Here is a 19,196-nt window from a genome sequence, read left to right on the forward strand (position 1 = left end):
GTACAGGAAGAGTTGGAAAGGTGATATGGACTTCAAGGACTGGGAATAGTATGTGATTCTAAAATCCCGGATTTTAGATTTGAGGTCTGGACATGAAATCTTATGCCTTCTGCAAGTTCTATAGCCATTTTAACTTTGGCTGTCCTTTCGCAAAAGTTGTCAAATATTAAGGGCAACGTGAGAAACTTTATAAAAGCAGACTTATTAATTTTTATTTGTTACACACAAACAAGTCAGTGTTCAATTTAATAAATCACTAACAAATAAGATAAAATAAATCTGTGTTAAAAGTTGAAAGGTAACCAATAATTAAATGAATACACGCAAATAGAATTTAACTTGGACTGAGACTTAAGCTGATCAAAAGGTTAAAAATTGAATCAAATTCAATAAATGTAGGAGAATGCAAAAAAAGTTTTTGTATTATATTAAAATAAAAATTAAAAAAAAAAAAAAAAACCCACACACACACCTCAGTCCTATTTATGCATCACTGATGCTAAAGTTAAAGGACTGATGGGCCCCCAAGCCCACAGTAACTAAAGAGTGTGGTGTTTAACATATTTTAGTCTTGGTAGAGCAGAATAAGAACTCTGAACAGGATCTATATTACCACAACTTGCGCCTTTAAATATCACGGAAAAATCATTCGCCATCCTTTACCTTCTAAATGTTCTTTCCAATGAAGTCAAACTAGATTTTCAGTTTAACACACATTACCATCAACAATTTCAGATGTCCATTAGCACTAGAGAACTCTGGGCACAAGGACTGTGGCGGTTAAGACGCTAACTAATTGTTTAAGTGGTCATTTCTCAGCAAATTACTATCCAAGAACTGCTAACTTTACCAGCGTCTCTATACTCGCCCTATCGGAGAACTGCGATTGGCTGGTGGTTCTTTGAGCCTGTGTTTGTCAGGCTGGTGGTTCTCCTTGAGCTCGTGCTTGAAGGCCTTGCTGGGATCGAACTTGCGTGGCCCGTGACTGGAGCGGAGCTGCTCCAACTCCCGCTGCTGTTTCCCCACCTGGGCCCTCAGCTTGGACACCTCCTACACACACACACACACACACACACACACACACACACACACACACACACACACACACACACACACACACACACACACACACACACACACACAGGATGAGGACACGCGGCGGGTAACCGCGGCACTGCGCCTGCTGGCGGGCGCGTTCTGACCTGCTTGAGTCCCAGGTTGTCCTCCTTGAGCTTGACCATGTGCTTGATCTTCTGCCGCTGGTTCTGGTGGCCCAGAAGGTTGGCGTAGGCGTCGGCCAGCTTGCTGAGCTCCGCCTGCGTGGAGCCCTTCTCGCTCAGCAGGGCGTCCCGCTCGGCTGCGAAGCCGTCCAGCTGCTCCTGTGGAGAACAGGCAACGGACAACGCCAATGAGCGGAAACCTTAAGGAGCGGAGGCACGCCCACAGAAGACTGCACGGATTGGAGGGTGGCGTCTCGGCCACGGGACGTAAGCTCACCTGGAAGGGTTTGACTTTAGCGAACAGCTCTTCATACAAGCGTCTCCAGTGCTTGGTGTCGGCGTTAGACGCGCTGTAGACAGGTAGGAACGCACATCACTAACTGAACTGCAACTTTAGCTTAAACAGTGACAGAAAACGAGTTTTTAAACTGAGAGTAACTACCTTTCATTTATTTTCCAGTCCTTTGCCAAAAAACAATAGTAACTGCGTTTTCACATCAGTGAGTTGAGCTAATGAGTGGGTATGTCATGACCAGCTGGGCAAACGTGAACCTGTCTCCTCTCCCACGCCACAAACAACTTTAGAGCACAAAGGACACGGATAAATAGAAGAGTATAAAAATCACCTTGAGCGCAGCAGGCAAAGTGACCTTAAGGAATCCTTGAAAGCCAGACTCTCTGAAAAGCTTGCGCAAATGGTTTGATTCTGCCGAGACTTTTCAAAGCTCCAATTATATACTGCAAAAACTGGTTTGGCACAAAATAAATTTCTCGCAAAACAAGATTGCAAAGCATGTGCCTAGGCAACAAGAATCATCCTATTTATTGCTCAGCTGAACCATTTTACGACAGAGGAACCTGAACCGCATGAGCTGAACCTTATATAGGATAATAGAGAACCTACAAAGAGATGAGAGGAGCAATCTAACACTGGGGAGGGGGGGGGGTGTCTACCTACACGTTGGCTTTGTGTGGCAATGTCCCGCTCACTTCTTGACTCATTGGAACAGTTAAAATAAACAATCCTGAGAACGTTCAGGTTCCAAGGCTTCTGGGGAAAACCAGACCCTAATCACATTTCAGCTTCCGGATTCAATTAAATCCGGACAGTGCATTAATTTAACCGGACGGAATTTGGACCGCCGACTCCCCTGGGTTGGCTGGAGCGTGTCCGCGGAGCCCTCACCTCTGCTCCGCTTCCGCCGGACGCAGGCTGAAGCCCCGCCGCTCCCGCTCCACCTCCTGCAGAAGCCACTCCCGTGCCCCGCCCTCGGCCGACTGCCTCTTCTGCCGGGCCTGCTGCAGCTGCTCCAGCCCCCGCTGCAACTCCTCCCGCTCCTGCTCCACCTCCCCCTGCAAGCGGCTCCGCTCGAGGCCGTGAGCCTCTGCGGTGCACCGGGCCTCCTCCTCGCTCTGGGCCAGCTTGGTTTGGGCTTCCAGCAACATTCTGGAGTCGAAGACACATTCAAACCGCTTTGATCCACCCTCCCTAGACCCCCTGGGGTATAAAGGTGGTGTCTGGGTTAGGCTTTTATGAGCGGACAGGTGTGAAGCCTCACCTGGCGTACTCTTCACGCTCCTTGTCCTGCGTCTGCTGCTGGAGGCGGAGTTTCTCCCGCTCCTCCAGCAGCTGCCGACCGAGGCGGCCCACCTCCTCCTGCAGCTGCTGCCGCTGCGCCTCCGTCTGCTCCTTCAACTCGCTCAGAGCCCGTCTGCCGCTGGGAGGGACGGAGGGAGGGAGGCTCAAGGGCACGTCTCGCTTCCGGTGAGCGGCTGGGCCGGTTGGCGTGCGGTGCTTACCTCTCCAACTCAATGGCCAGTTCTCCGATCTTCCCCAGCGAGCTGCCGTGCTCCTCCTGGATCTTCCTCGTAGCCTCCGCGTGCGCCCCTTCCATGCTCTTCATCTCTGCGTCCCGCCTTAAGAGGGGGATGACGTCACGGTCACGGCAGGGAAACGACCGGTCAGCCAAGACACGGGAAGCCAAAATCTCACTCCGCAATCCCGCCAGCCTCAAATGCCTGAGCACCACCCTCTCCCCCACCCTTCCGGCCCCCACCTCTCCAGCTCTGTGCGGTCGCTCTTCACAATCTCCTCCAGTGTGGTGTTCTCCTCTCTCAGGTGCTGGATGGCCTCCTGGTGGAGACGTTCCTGCTCCTCAAGTCGAGACACCTCGTCCAGCACCTCCTCCAGCTCCCCTTCCAGCTGCTTCCTCTCGGCCTCCATATGGTCCCTCATGCCCGCCATCGCGCGGGTCAGGGTCTCGACGCGAGACTGCAGAGGACATGGCTCAGATCAGAGGGGCAGGAGCCGCATGAGATCAGAGGAGCCACCACTCACACTCAATGCCAAGTTGGCGAGTTTTACAGCGTGCGATCAAACAGAATTCCTGCTAGATCATGGCCAAGGTTTACGAGACAGCTCAAAATATATGAGCAATGAGATCACTAGAAAATATTTAATCAAACCAGCATTTGGATAAAAAATTTTTTATATATATAAAATCCCATGTCATGACCTGAGGCAGCAAATCATACCACCTTAACTTCTGACAGGAAATATTAAAAAAAAGAAAAAAAAGAAAAAATAATTAATTACACACACACACACACACACACACACACATATATATATATATATAAAAATTTAAAATGTATATAAAATATGCAATGAAACTTTATTTAGAATATTATCTTGAATTATTATAAAGTTGGTTAAGGCCATGTTTACAATATGCTAATGCTAAACAGATAACAGAACGCAGTTCTGCTAATTATAGTAGTAAATCTGCATAAAGGGAGAAAGAGTGTTACCTTCTCCTCCTCCAGCTGTTCAGCAAGAGTAGCATGCCTCTCCTTCAGCTGTTTATGGTCCTCCCTCTCAGTCATCCTGCTCTCCTCCAGAGAGCTGATATTATCCAGTAGCTCCTGCACTCTCCTCAGGCCTTCCTCCTGTGTCCTCGCTGCTTACACACACACACACACACGCACGCACGTACGACATTAAAACAGGACAGCCCCGCAGGCGTTAGACCAAAAAGACTCAGTGGGCAGGGTGCGTTACAAGCTCACATTTCTCACTCTCCAGAGCCAGGCAGCGTTCGCCCATGTGAGCCACGCGCTGGTCCAGCTCCTCCTCCGTCCTCCTCAGCACCTCCCTGACACGGGCCAGCTCCTGCTCCTGAAGCCGCGCGGTGGCGCGGGCCTCCTGAAGCTCCTGGGCACCCTGCCGCTCAGCCTCCTCCAGCTTGGCCAGTGCCGCCCGGGAGACCTCTGCCTCGCGCCGACGCACCTCCAGCTCCTCCTCCCGCTCACCGAGGACGCCCCGGCACTCGGCCAGATCCTCCTGCCGTCGCTGCAGTTCCTCCTCCTTTTCTGTGAGGGAGCTTCGGCAGGCGTGCAGTTCTGCCGTGCGCCGCTCCAGGTTCTGCTCCACCTCGCTGTGCCAGATGGAAGGCAAAATGGTGGTGGTGGTGGTGGTGGTGTTGGGGGCTCTCCACCCCATCAAAAACTGGAGCTTAAAGAAAAGCAAACTCTTACCAGAGCTTCTCTTGAGACTCAGAGACGCGGCGCTCCGTTGCAGTCTCGTCATGCAGCTTCCCCTTCAGATCCTTAGAAAGAGTCACGTAAACGAATCAGCCGAACACGCGGCATTGGTCAGTCGTGTTAGACTGCCATGCGTTACGAACCGAATCAATACCTGGAGCTCCTCGTTCGCAGCATCGAGGTAGTTCTGCAGAGCCTTGATCTCCTCCCTCAGCTCCTGTATGACAACTAAAAATGGAAAAACAGAAAACAGTGAGAACGCTGGATATCGACCGTGGGACAGCCCAGACATGTCCTACCGTGCAGCTTGTCCACTTCTTCCTCGAGTTCTTCGTTTTGAGCTTTGGTCTCTTTCCGAAGGTTCTCTGCAGAACAGTAAATCAATGCTAGACATGAGGACCGTGTCCATTTACAGATCCAAATTGTGCAGACTTGCATTGTTATGGCCACCTCTCATTAAACGTGAACACCACCATGGGCGAACGCTAAATATCATTAGCTCACGCAAGAAAATATCCACGAACACTGTTCCCTGTGAAACATGACGCATTCGGTTTGGGGTTTGTGCACTTTGAAAGGGGTGGGATTCTGAAACTGGACTGCACTCACATAGAAGCTATAGGTAGGCTGCTGCTTCCCTGGTGATCTCCGAGAGCCTAATTATGTACTGTAAAATCCTCCAAAAGCACAAATCAAAGAAAAACTGATGCTCACCGATATCCTTGTTCCTCTCCTGGAGGGCACCAAGATTTGCCTTAGAGGCCTCGAGATCTGTCTCCAGCACCTTCACTTTGCCTTCCAAATTGATCTGCAGGAAGCTCAGTTCCTGTGAGAAAAGCCAGATGTCAGGGTGGCGGCTACACGGGGCATTGGTGGCTAGGAGGGTGATTAGTAAATGAGAAGGTTGCCAGTTCAAGTCCCACCACTGCAAGGCTGCAACTGTTGGACCCCTGAGCAAGACCCTTAACTGTTCAAGTTGTATTCAGTTATAATTGCAAGTCGCTTTGGATAACCGCATCAGCCAAATGCTCTAAATGTACACGTACAGGCATTGACTGTTGCATTACTGCAGAACGCAAAAATAACCGTTGCCTGTCCAAGCATGGTTATCCCACCTTGTCTTTAGCGTCTAGTTTGTTCCTCGCCTCCATCAGCTCCATCGAGAGTGAGCCGATTTTCTTCTTTGTGGTGTCCGTGGAGACCTGCGTGCGTTCACGTGTAATAAAAACAAACAAAAGTTTAAAAACAGCAGCAACAAGAGAACAGGTGCAGCCAGCGAACAGCTTAATGGCCCTCACGGCTGAAGCCAGAACGGACTGAAATACGGCACGTCCGTTTAACGGAGAGACCCGACCTTGGACTTCAGGAACTCGTTGGTTTTCTTCAGCTCGGAGAGCTGCCTTTCCAGAGTCGCCGTGCTGGCGGCGAGCCCAGTCTTCTCCCGCACAGCAGCCAGCAGTTTGGACCCGAGCCTCTTAACCTCCTCCTCCATCGCTAGAAGCCTGCGGTCCTGCTCCCCCCTTTGCTGAACCAGCAACCGGATCTGCGAAGTTCCGCAAGACGGACAAGGTTTAAAGAAACTACTGCAGAGCTAGAGCACACGGTGCAAACGCTTGTAAATATGTTGCATAAAACGCTGCAGTGTTGGGCAGAATTCCAACATTACATATTGCGCAGGGTTCAGCATTAACTTTTTTCCACCGGCTTGCACAGTCAGGCGGGTGACTGAAAAATTCTCCATCTCCCAACCAAATTTCTACTATCCTGAAAAAAATCTTTTAATTTTAAAGTCTTATTCACATACAAATAAGCAGACAAGTTAATTATAGTTAAAATGTATTTAAAGTATTCCAGATGTGCTAGCGGCTTTTTGCACCACTATACACTCGGTGACAGATTTGTGGAGCGGTTTCTAAAATTTGTAGTTCAGACAAAAAAGAGCCACATATCTTCCTTGTCAGGATATTCCTTACAAACCCCACAGAACGTGTCGGGTGCAGAGGGGTCAAAATCGACACAACGAAGCTGCGGACTCGCTTTGCTTTGAATTTGCGCCGCATTCCTGAACACCTCGTTCTGATGTCATTTGTTAACAGCTAGAATTTATCATTGGTTTGTTTTGACTGGATGCGCATTTTTTTGTATTATGAGGGATTACATATTTAAGCGAATTGAGTTTGGCATCAGTTACATTGTTGACACACTGTGGCCCCACCCCAACATGAACGGGCCCAACCAGGCAAGCAATTTTTCGTGCTGATGTACAGACGTCGCATTTTATTTGCCCTGGGCAATAGTTACTGTTGAACCCTGTTGAGACCAGCACATGGTTTTATATGTGTGTAAATGTAGCTTTGCATGAAATACGTGGTAGACAAGCAAAAAACAGCAGAATTCTGAATGCATTCTTGTCATTCAGAAATGATACCCCAGTAAACAGTAATAGTTCATTTGTATATTGTAGGTGTCAGCAGTGCTAGATAATTCAACACCTGTCTTTTGGTGAGCTCACAATTTTAATTCTACTTCTAACACAGAAAAGGTGCGTGTATACCTCTTTCTCCAGCAGTTTCTGATGCATCGCCCCTACACTCCCACAGCTTTTGTCTTTCCTCGAGCTTGAACCAACGGACTGTGCGGGGAAAAAAAAGAAAAAAAGAAAGAAAGAAAAAAAATGATATGTACAGTAGGGCAAAGCACAAAGTGCATGCACTTATATTATTCCAAGCAGACATCTTAAACATCGAACAGACAGAGCACTCACCAAGCCATCCACCGACAGAGTCCTGCGCACTGGAGACATCCATGTGTCCTTTGAGGGTGAAGGTGGTGGTGGTGGTAATGTAGCTAGAGCAGGGGGGTAGGTAGACATATGAGTAAGAGGAACAGATAGCAACACAGCTACAGACACACACGAAATAAAGTGAAACTATTATGGTAAAGACAAAGTCAACTAGACCATCAGTCCTTCTCACATTTCTTGGACTTGAAGCGCTCTGCCTTGTGAAACGAAACGGCCCCTTTTACGTCGCCCGGCTTCACTTCGTAAGTACCGGGTGGAGGAGCACAGCCTGTTAAGGAATATTTACAGTCGTCTCGTTAGCAAAACGCCAACAAACATTTACCACGCCTGAAATGACACATTGAAACGTTGTGCTAGCAAGAAAAAATACGTGAGACAAGGATGGCATCAATTGCAATATGGCTAAACTAAAAAAAATGGCTAGCTAGGTAGGCTAGCATATGCGAATCTGACTTCGTATTAGCTAATATTAGCTGGTTACTTAACGTTAGCATAGCTATCCAAATGATCCAACAGGGTCAAATAACCTGTCTAGCATTAACGTTACTTAGCCAACTAGTAAGCTGTCCAAAACGAAATAAACTTATTAGTTAACCTACTAACTAAACTGGTCGTCATGTTAGGTACCATAACCGACGCTAGCTAGCTAATAGTTTGAAGGCTTCGTGTTGAGCAGTGTCCAAACAAGATAAACAATAACTACTCACGCCAGGACATTTCCGATGCAGTTTCAGCGACTCCGAGTTAGTCAGCTTGGCCAAGCGTTGAGTGTAATGTAGCTAGCGCTAACTAAGCAGCTCCACAAATTTGGCCAAAAAGTGGCGAAAAGGACGCTGTTTTGAAAACGACCCAGACTTTCTGCCAACAGCAACGATCATCATACTCACCGACATGTTCATTGAATCTTTTCAGAGGAGCTCTTGGAAACGACATGATTTCTAATCAGAGCGGCAACGTAATAAAAGAATGAATTTAATAAGCACCAAAACGTCGAGGAGTACAAGTAGACAACACGCAGCAGCGTTAGCGACACCCGCTGGATTTTGAAACTCATATAGCAACCAATGGAAACAAAGGAAAACCATACCGACCAATAAGATCTTGTGTAACGCGACTAGCTTTATCCAATCAGAAAACACGCTGGCCTATACAGAATTTGTATTAAGTGACTGGCCTTATCCAATCAAAACCGCCGTTCGTCTTGCTGCGTCTCCTACGTCCGCCCCATCGGTTTCTGGATGACCTTCAAATAATATTAAAATTGAATAAGTCTGTTTACAAGTTTTCGACATCGGAAGAGTAGCCAGCTAGCTAACGTGCATAATTAAGACCTGAAGTCCGTTTCCCTATTGATTTATAAAGTGCACATTATGGATACATGGATTCTCGACCACGATCGTTCACATTTGCATGTGATTTTAAATAAATGTAGGCCAATGTCAGCCTAATCAATATGCTGTGAGTTTGCTGCACTACAATTTTGCTATATTTGTCCAGACAGAACAGCTGTTCATAGATTTTCACTGACTCTCCACAGAAAGTTAGAGATTTTACTAGTAGGATACTACTACTACTACTACTACAACTACTACTACTGTTAATAATAATATGCAGAAATTTTCACTTCACATTAATATTCATGTTCGTATGTACAATAGATAGACATTCCCTAGAAGCTCAACAGACTGTGGTGACCTAAAGCTACATTTTAATCAACGACCTCTAAATTACTACTAATGTAAAATAGAAACTAAGCCTCAAACCCCAATGCAGAATGATTTAGAGCAAACGAAAAGGAGAATCTCACCAAATTAGATTAGATTCAACTATATTGTCACTGAGCAAATTGCAAATACCAAGCCAACAAAATATAATTAGTATCTAACCAGAATCATAAACAACAAGAAGATATGTAGAGAAAAAGACAATAAAGTAGAGTGACGAGAAAGTGTGAACAATGTACCAATGAAATGCAAGATAAAAGAGACTAGAGACCTGGATTAATGTAGTCCAAGAAAAAGACAAGTCCAAAACTAGTGAGGTAGGGTAAAGGTAAAGTGCAATTATGTGCAAATGTAAAATGAGGTCAGAGACCTGGATTAATGTAGTCCAACATAAAACAAAACCACGGTCAGAGACCTAGAATAGTATAATCCAAAAACAGAACAATGACTAAACTAGAGCAAAGTCCAAGGATGGATTAGTGTGGTCCAGCACAGTATAATCATAATAATCATGTAACAATAATCACTAATATAATCATGAATAATCATAAAATCATAATTACCACCACATATATAAACAGTGCAAATAATAAAGTGCATGTAGACCGTGTTCAAAAGTAGGAAGGAGAAAGGTAATCAGCATGAAACCGGACAAGTACGATCTTTAAGATAACAACGAGCAGAAATCAAATACATGCATTAGTAAACGAAGGCAGCGAGTGCTGACACAAATTGGCCGAACGGGGGCGCTCGCGCATCACCGATCCTCGCACTTCCGCCCCTTTACGCGCTCGCGAATGGAGCCCTCTGCTCGCCGTAACACGGAAAGACACGAACCAGAGGCGGCTCCGGTCATATATATATATATATTTATATGATTGACTAGACGCTCCGTTCACCTTTACTGATAAAAATGGTTTTCAACATGAAGGGTTCATAGGCTGTGGACTCTTTAAAACTAACATGTAAAGTGTCATGGTAACCGGAGACTTGGCTAACTTTGAGTGCTATACAGTTGAGGATTAACGTCAGTTAGCTAGGTTACGTAGGCTGGCTCGCCAGCTGTATAACCTTTATTATATCCTTGACACACTTTAGGAATTGGTTCGAAAGTCACTAACTAACTAGCTAGTTTCTGACAAGGATATGGTCAGTTAACTAGATATTCAGTAGCCCTTCAAACGATGAAATGGCCGTTGCGGCACCTCCGCTGCACTGACAGAAATTTGAGAGTTTATCCAGTTAGTGAACCTTGTGTTAGCTAGCTAGCATCACCAGGCACAAAACAATTAAAAACCAACGCAAACTATAGCTACGCTGGAAGCTTGCTAGTTGGGCATTTTCGTAGCTGTCCACCATGAGATTGAAGGCGTCGGTATTCGCTTCGTTTTGTCTCATAATTGAGTTACTCGGTATTGCCCTTTACCTGAGAGGATTTTTTCCAGTTCCAGTGAAGTCATCTTTATCATCAAAGAGCAAACTATCGGATCAGCCGGCCGAACCGCTGGCGGGTAAGGAACATCTATGGGGATGGTCTCAAACATCTGACTAAAGTCACATTAGTCTTAACTTGAAATGGGGTGAATTATAATCCAACGTGGAACCCTGCTCATGAAATTCATCTGCATCTCTTGTATTCGGTGTGTGTTTACCGGCGTTTTGATTTTCTTTTGCAGGAAGCGGGCCAAACTCAACCCAGCTCCCTCCCCCTTTATTTAAGCGCGTGGTGATCATGTTGATAGATGCTTTGAGAGAGGACTTTGTTTTCGGCCCCAACGGGAAGAGGTTCATGCCCTTTACGAGACAAATCGTAGAGGAAGGGTCCTCCCACGGCTTCATAGCCAAAGCCAGGGCCCCTACTGTCACTATGCCAAGAATTAAGGTAAGTCTGAGAGTACGTGTGTTTAATTAACGTGCAGCCATTTTTGATTTATGCTCCTAAATAGTAATCAAAACATGCATCAGCTGTCTGCCCAAGCAGACCCCAATATGGCATCAGGTGAACTGCCTGCCTTAATGTAGAACAACTCATAGAAAGGTTGATATTGTTCTAAATTTCTACTTAATTTATATGGGTTTGACAATCGCTGTAAGGAAGTCATGTTGCATTTTTATGACATTTATTGTTTTTCTCCTCGCTGCCTCTCAGATGATTCAGATACTTCTTCAGTTGTTTATAGGTGAACATACACTTAGTAAAATTTAAGGTAAATTCTATTATATATTGTAGCAGAAATGCTGTCCTGGGTAATTGCAGCGCATTTCCACTCTTACCAGCATTATCCAGTCCAGATTTTTTTTTATCCTTGCATTTACTTTTAGGTTTCTCTGCTGACAGGGAAGTAGAGAAGGTATGGATGTTCACTCAACCCAACAAATATTTAACAAAATACTACAGTGGACACTGAAAAAACTGAAATGGACTGTATATGGGTGCTCCACACTACAGAGGGAAACCCAGGCTTGTGCACAAAATACATTGGCTTTATATGTTCCAGCCTATCTGTCATTTTCCAGCAGAGGGCAGTAGAGTTCTTTTACCCTGGGACTGTCCAAATTCACCCCCCCCCTCGAACTCCCTCACTCACTTCACTGCAGTGCTTTCTGTTTTTACCTGGCATGATGCGACCAACTAACCCGAATCACTGTCTCCTGGAAACCATCTTCGGGTCAGTCATTAAGTGGCTTTGTGCTTGCCTGGGGCTGTCGGTACTTGAAGAGAAAACAGGCAGCCTCGAAAGAATACAACTAAAGGAAGATGAACTTGGAGCCAAAGACGAATGTTTTAGGAGTCCTCTGGTTTGTAATGAGGGTTTTCACTGCCCCTGCGCTGATATGCTCACAGGGATCACTGTGAATCAGTAAGATCTGGTTTAAGCATACTGGCATACTATCCATGCGCACCATTTTGTTTGTCTATCAGTGTTTTGTATTTGAAGTCTTAATGAAAGCAGTTTGTAAAAATTTCTGAGGCAAGTTAACCCAGGCATGCATCGCGTTCAATCTTAGTTCTCAAAAACGCTCCAGTACAATAGGAAGAACTTGGATTGAAAGGAATTAATAGGTTAAACATAGTATTTATAACACTTCATTTATTACGTGTTATAGGTCCTTCATTAATCAGATGAAGCTTTTAAAATAGCATCATTAACCCTTGTGTCCTTGTGGCTTAAGTGGTTTAAACATGACTAAAAATGGACAGTTATATTGGATCAATTATTTATTACAGTTAAGAATTGTAATTTGTCTTCACTGAGTATATTTATAGGAACGTGTAGTCAGTATAATGCATCATAAATGGTATAATTGCTATTCATTAAAAATGATGTACCTATGGCCAAGCCATGTGTTTTTTCCTTGCCATGCCTGTCATAGCTGTGGTTGAACACACGGGTTTTGTCAAAATGTTGTACTTTTTGGAATATATTTTTTTTATTCCTTTGTCAGACATGGAATTTAATCTAAATTTGGAAGCATGGTGTGTCTGGTCAAGAGCCAGCCTTTGATGCGTCTCTCTTTTTCTACCGTACCTTATTTTCTGGTTCACTACCCGTGCCTCTTCACTCCTGACAAAAAAAGACGACACAAAAGGATATCCTTAGAGAGTCCTCTCCAAAGATATCCTTAGAAAGCTTTAAGGCTCCTGAGCTGTTGCAAGCCCGCAGGCTAATAGGCCTTCAGTTCATCCTCCGTTCCATCGTGACTCCTGTTGTTTTGCCCTGTGATGGACCCATTATGGGCTGTTTGCAAACACTTATGCCGCACACAGCTGCTAACGTCTTCTAGGTCATGCTCAGACGTTAACATATCAGGTGGTGAAGTGGCCAGCCGTAGAACTTACTTAGTCACACCACTGACTTGTGTAATTCACTCATTCTGCATCTACCTAACCTGCTTTTCCTCCACATCTGAAAGGAACTGTTTTACAGCTCCTCCAATATAGGGATGTCGCAGGACTTTTGTAGCACATGCCCTTGCTATATCAGAGTTGAGCCTGAAGGACTCTCGAGTCCCTGCTCTCTCTCCTGTGTACTATGATCAGGTTGCAAATGCACCCTAGAAAATGGTGTGGATGAACTGGAGTTGGGCTCTGTTGTGTATTGCTTACACTTGCTGTTATCTCTATGCACCAGTAGGTGGAATATTGTTCGTGTAGCTCGGGCAAATAGTTCAGTAGAGTTCCCAATTCAACTCCAGCATATGTCCTTCATTTATTTAAAGTAGACCCCGCGTATTGTCTTTTTGAAATATTGCGTTATTGTAGACATAACATAATTGGCGACGAGGTGTATGACTTCATTTCTGACCATGGTTTCAGATGGCACTCGACATGGCAGCTATCATTGGCCGTATCGAAACCTTTGATGAAAACAGAACATTGAACAACCTGTGTCAAAAGATCCAAGCACTTTATGGAAGCGAATCGTACGAAGAGTGCAAAGAAAGTACCTGTGCTACTCAGTGTTATGGGGCAAAGCATATGGTCTGCTGTGTAACCTCGTGGCTCTTGAGAAGGCAGGCATCAAAAGTTACACAGACATTAAGGCATTATTGCAGTAGCCTTTAACCCCCAAACTACTCGTAAATAGTGAATGGTTTCACTTTAACAGACAGAATCAGGAGGCAGGTTAAACCCTTTCGCAATGCGTAGCCATGCCTGAAAGATTGTCGGAGCACTGTGAGTTTGGCAAACAGTTGGAGGATGCACTCAGCAATAGATTTGCTTGTGGTTGCACGAAAGCGCTTGCTAACGGAGGCCACGCTGACGTTCAGGAAGGCGGTGGAAATGGCTGCAGCGCATGAATCACAGCAGCTCAGGGAATTGCTGAAGGTAAATGTGGTCTCAGCGATGTGGAAAAGCCACTAAAGTAAAATACTAAATAATACTAAAGAAAAATGGATCAGTGCAGTGATTTCAACGTGACGGTAAACCCTTTCCTCCAAGTTGAAGATTACACACTTCCACAGATTGAAGATCTTTTTGCATCTCTGGCGGAAGGGCAGTGATTCAGCTAGCTAGATCTGTTCCAACCTAGATCTGTCATCTTTTTTGCAAGATGACACAAATTCACAAAAACTGACGATCACTACCCTGGATGATAATCTGGTAACAGGATTTACTGGTACTGAACACCTTGAACATTTGGATGCACTTCTTAGATGTTTGAAGGACTTTGGCTTGAGAGTTGAGAAGGAAAAGTGGATTTTTTTCAAAGACTCTTTGTAGTAGTTGGGACATATAATTGATGCTGCAGGGTTGCACAAATCTCCAGAGAAAGTTCGGGCAATCCTTGAGGCACCAGCCCCATCTAATGTTACTTAGTTAAGGTTGTGTTTAGGTTTGATTAGTTATTTTGCTCAAATAATTCCCAACCTGGCAACATCTTGAATCTGTTGGATACTGTGTAAGGGTGCACAGTGGTATTGGTCTACAGAATGTGAATCTTCATTTAGGATGGCAAAGGACAAGCAGGCATCACACAAGGTACTGACACATTACAACCATCAAAAACAGCATCCGGTTGCCATGCGATGCATCACCATATGGTATTGGTGAGGGTCATCTCTCATATGCTTCCTAGTGGTGAAGAAAGGTCAATAACTTTCACATCATGGACAAGGCAGAACAGAATTATGCACAAATTGAGTGGGAGGCTTTGGCAATCATTTTGCGGCGTAAAAAAGTTCCACTTATCTCTCTGTGGGCTGAACATTGCACTCCTCACTGATCACCCCCTGACCGCAATCTTTGGTGCACAGAATGGGGTTCGTTCCATGACAGCAGCATGCATGCAAAGGTGCGATTTACTCCTGTCTGCACACAAGTACTCAACTAAAGCAGCACATCATGCTAATGGTCTCTTGACCGCTGTTACGAGTGGAAGACGAAGACAAGGTGGACACTGTTGACGTGTTCTACTTGAGGCAAATAGAAACACTACCACTCAGTTCCAGTGAAATTCATTGCGAGATGCGGGCAGAACCTACCTTATCAGCAGTCCTGATGCTTGTCATGCAAGGAAGCAAAGCAGTCAGTAATACAAGTGACAGTGAGTTCGTTTCATACTAGGTGCAATGGACCTGTGCAGCAATGGATCTGTGCAGCAAGAGTGCTTAATGTGGGGCGTCATTATTCCTCCTAAACTTCGCTCGAGGATTTTTAAAGAGTTGCACACTGACTATCCTGGTGTGGTCGGAACGAAGGCCTTTTCCTATAGCTATCTTTGGTGGCCTGGTCTTGATGCGGACATTGAGCTGCATGCCAAGAATCCGAATCTGACGTAACATTCCCTGCAGCGCAAACACCGGCTGCTCCGCCTCCACTCTAGACTCCAGCTGAGGCTGCCAGACGTTTTGGGGAGCCGGTGCAGACGTCTCGGGGGAAGACCCGTGAGGCGGAAAAGTGCGTTCCATGCTTTTAGCCTAATGGAGAGGCACTGCTGGTCCTTCATCAGCACAAAGGCCTACATGCTTAGGGCCTAAAAGAAACGAGCCTAAAAAGGTTGCCCTCCATGGGCCCTTGTCTGAGAGAAATTAGGCTGCTTTCAGCTTTTATGATCCAATCAATACCTCGTAAAAGTTTACAAGAATAGGCAGTGATCCTTTTTCAGTGTCCTAGCTCCAAGTTATCCAGCTGGACAGGCAGGCTGGCCATGCGTGGGTGATTTAAAACTGGAGCTCTCCACTGTAACTCAAGCTGATGTGTTTTTGCCTAGTAAGGAGTAAAAATATAGATTTTTAAGATGGGAGATTCAAGGCCCCGTACAGATGAAACAGCACACAGGATTTGGTTGGGTGTGGAGTTTGTGCCATTTGGGAAGATTTTTTTTCTGAAGTTTATCTTTGGAGACCTTGTTCTTAAGCATGTTCTTATTCCTACCTCACTATGCAAATGCTTTGAATTCCCTGGGACAGCAGAATCCTGATCACAAAAAAAGACCAAAAAAAAAGGGGGGTCCATCACAGGGCTCTTTTTTGTTGCAGCAAAAAGAGATTTAAACAGCTAATGGCAACTATGTCGAACGCTAGACCTGAGACACAAGAAAGACTTGCTGTTTTTGGTGGGAGTTTCTGTCTGGATTTCTGTAGTAAATGAAAACCAACCCAAGATCATTTTGATGTGAAATGTGGATAGGATTGGCACAGGCATTTGTAATGGTGAGACAAGAGGGTTCAAATGCCACTACTTTCTTCCCTCCTGTCGAGTTCAAAGGGAACACCTCGGGCACTGCGGAGTTAGTGTGTGGCTAGTCGTCATTAATATGGCAGCCTAATCACTTGCCTCAGTGCACCTGTCATGATTCACTGAAGAGAGCTACAGCAGACCCGGAATTGGCGGAGGGTTTGGTGGTGAGGGCATTTGTTAACTGGCTTGTCCTTACGGTCTACCAAGCAGCTGTGGTGTGGAGACAGCCCACTGCAGCATGTGCTTACGTCACTGTAGTGTTCATTAGGGAGGGGGAAACAGTAGTGTTGAGCTCTGTTACGCTATTCTTTAGTTAGGACTTTCCGTTCCACAGTCCTGATTGTTTTGGCCGTGACTGTGTGTGCACGTGTGTGTTTTCTTAAGGAGCTTTGTGTGGTTGCTTAGCTTGTAATGATGAAATAGTTGGAAATGTATTGCTTACTAAAGAAGAGCCAGTCTCTTTCCCATATGTGCAGACAGTGATATCATGGGGAGCGTCTGCCACGTGCTTACAAGACATTTCCTGGCTAACAAGCACCCCCCCCCCCCCCACCCCCGCCCAAAGGAAAAGTATGACCCTCATACGTATGAGTCTCCTGATCAGTGAGCAGGACCCGTTCCTTTCATATCAAGCATTTCATCAAGGGTGTCGACATGTCAACACTGGAAGAGTGAGCAGTAAAAAGACACATAGTTTCGATTTAACCTCCCTGCCTGGTGCAACCCTGAATGAATGCAGATTGCTGCACTTGTGCATCGATTCATCCCTTTAAGTCCTTTTACGGGATGCAAGGCGAGCACTGGGATCCCCAGAGAGCACGCAAGTTGGGGGAGGAGTGAGCAGCAGCTGGGATATCCCAACGGAATGTCACTGGCTTCATTTATTTTTACCCTTGAGTGGTTACTTCCACAGGCCTTTCCCAAGGATGCACCTATCGACACTGCGAGGCTTAAAACATTGCACTTGCAGTTCCTGTGGTAACGATGGTCTCTGGAAAATTCCCATCCTCCTTCTAGCACCAGCAAGCCATAGTTAAAACCCTATCGAACCCTTCTGGCTTGCTGTTCTGGGTACAAGCAAACGCGCCCTTCTCCCGCGGTTCCCGGACCCAACGCGCAAAGCTGTGGCACAGCACAAGCGCAGACGCGTTAATTGCTCGTAATTCCCCACAGCAAATATGACAGGATCAAGCCATTACGTGGCAACCGTGAAATCTTGCGGGCCTCAGCAGCAAGAAGCAGACATTGTAATAAGTGCTGAGAGGGCAGGTAACTCCGCTAAGCGAGGAGAGGAGCGGAAGCGGTAGCTACTTTAGCCCATCTGCCGAAACCGTGTGACTAATGACTGTGCGACGGCCAGACATGACGAGCACCATAGGTGAGAGCGCGAGAGAAAGGCAGGCTCGGGGGGGCAGAGGCGAGGCTAGCGCATGGAGCAATCTTTCAGAGAAACGAAGTGTCTAGATGAACGACACAATCATCATAACTTTGCAAACCTTTTGGAATTATCTTGATTCAAACATGGATGCTTCTTAAAACATCTTAAACATTTTAAGTTAATTATTTAAGCAGTTTAAACTACAATCATTAATGCAATACTGAAAGCCTTATACGTATAAACTAGTAGAACCTCCTTTATTGCTCATAAGCTCAACCATATGCAGTGATTTAAGAAGTCGTTTTGCGTGTTCCTCTATACAGTACTGTTTCAATTCATTAATATTTCACGGATGTCCTTCTTGAATGACCTGCTTCAGATCACATCATGCATATCAATACATATTTTGGCCATTGTCATGTTGCCTGAGCCAGTCTCTCTTCAGGTTAAGATTACAGGCATTTGTTTATAGGATATCCCGATACAGCTTAATTAATTAGTGGGTCCCTCACTGATTATGACTGGTATCGTCTAGACCCTTTAGCAACAAAACAACCGTTATTCTCTCTACTAAGTGGCAGAATTCAGATCAAGGTTTACAGAAACCTTGGAGGCAAGCAGCATTTTCCTTCTTTGTGTATTTATTGGGAAGCAGAGGTTTCCTCTCCTACAAACATTACTTTTATTGATGTTATTTTTATTAGTAAACCCATAAAAACAAGTGTAAGAGATCCTTAGCTTGCATCTTAGTTTTTGGCTCCGTTTGAGGTTTGTTTGGTGTAGGTTGTTATTATGTATTGTATCGGTGTTTACATCCTATAACATAAATAATAATCCTAATAAACAGCAAGGCATGGCAACAACACTGTCTGGATAAATATCTTTATCATTTCTTTTGCGGAGATCTCTGTGTGAAAGATATGTGAAAGCCTCACATTTTAAGTGCCATTTTGTTCCGAAATCCAGGCCGTTCCAGAAGTTTCCATGGGGTTCTGCGAGCTTTGTCTCCCGGCTGCACCTTATCAAATGGGAGCATAAGCAAGGCACAGGGAAATGACAGAGACATGCAGACAAACTGAGCAAGGGCCGTGGAAAGGAGACGACTAGATGAGGGCAGCGCGTTAGGCAGACGGAGCGGCACAGACCCTGTCACCTCAGCCTCGTACTTCTCTCTGCGAGACGTTAATTGGCTCAGAAGATGGTGTTAAGGGAGATCACAGCGAGTCGGAATAAACACCATGATTATACCGTGAATCGTGATCACAGGCTCCGTGCACGCATAAGTGTGCGCATGCTTGAGTGCGTGCGTGCGTGTAAGAGCGAGAAGTACATAATGAGCAGG

General features: G+C 45.5%; 2 protein-coding genes across 6 annotated transcripts in view; one reads left to right on the forward strand and one right to left on the reverse strand.

The window, feature by feature from the left end:
• Positions 1-212: 212 nt before the first annotated feature.
• Positions 213-9,747, reverse strand: hmmr (hyaluronan-mediated motility receptor (RHAMM)). Of its 2 annotated transcripts, none has more exons than XM_035532011.2 (19): positions 8,454-9,747; positions 7,739-7,834; positions 7,528-7,610; positions 7,318-7,395; positions 6,118-6,306; positions 5,879-5,965; positions 5,478-5,589; positions 5,063-5,128; positions 4,918-4,991; positions 4,758-4,828; positions 4,290-4,657; positions 4,032-4,180; positions 3,278-3,492; positions 3,021-3,137; positions 2,780-2,938; positions 2,407-2,667; positions 1,498-1,570; positions 1,203-1,379; positions 213-1,050 (listed from the first exon to the last, which is right to left on the reverse strand). In XM_035532011.2, the coding sequence occupies exons 1-19, from the start codon at positions 8,497-8,499 to the stop codon at positions 859-861; spliced, it is 2,613 nt and encodes an 870-aa protein (XP_035387904.2). In that variant the 5' UTR covers positions 8,500-9,747; the 3' UTR covers positions 213-858. The 2 variants fall into 2 exon arrangements, with proteins under 2 accessions (XP_035387904.2, XP_081555541.1); XM_081699415.1 differs by having other exon boundaries at positions 8,274-9,730.
• A 341-nt stretch (positions 9,748-10,088) lies between these two features.
• pigg (phosphatidylinositol glycan anchor biosynthesis class G (EMM blood group)) overlaps positions 10,089-19,196 on the forward strand; it is a 67,977-nt gene continuing 58,869 nt past the window's right edge. For all 4 annotated transcript variants that reach the window (XM_081699408.1, XM_081699409.1, XM_027016675.3 and 1 more), the window contains exons 1-2: positions 10,089-10,801; positions 10,967-11,172. In XM_081699408.1, coding sequence (XP_081555534.1) covers positions 10,648-10,801; positions 10,967-11,172 — 360 coding nt within the window. In that variant the 5' untranslated portion in view covers positions 10,089-10,647. The remainder of the gene's footprint in view (positions 10,802-10,966; positions 11,173-19,196) is intronic.

This window comes from Electrophorus electricus, chromosome 16 (genome assembly GCF_041902795.1).
Source record: "Electrophorus electricus isolate QZ-2024a chromosome 16, ASM4190279v1, whole genome shotgun sequence".
NCBI lineage: Eukaryota > Metazoa > Chordata > Actinopteri > Gymnotiformes > Gymnotidae > Electrophorus > Electrophorus electricus.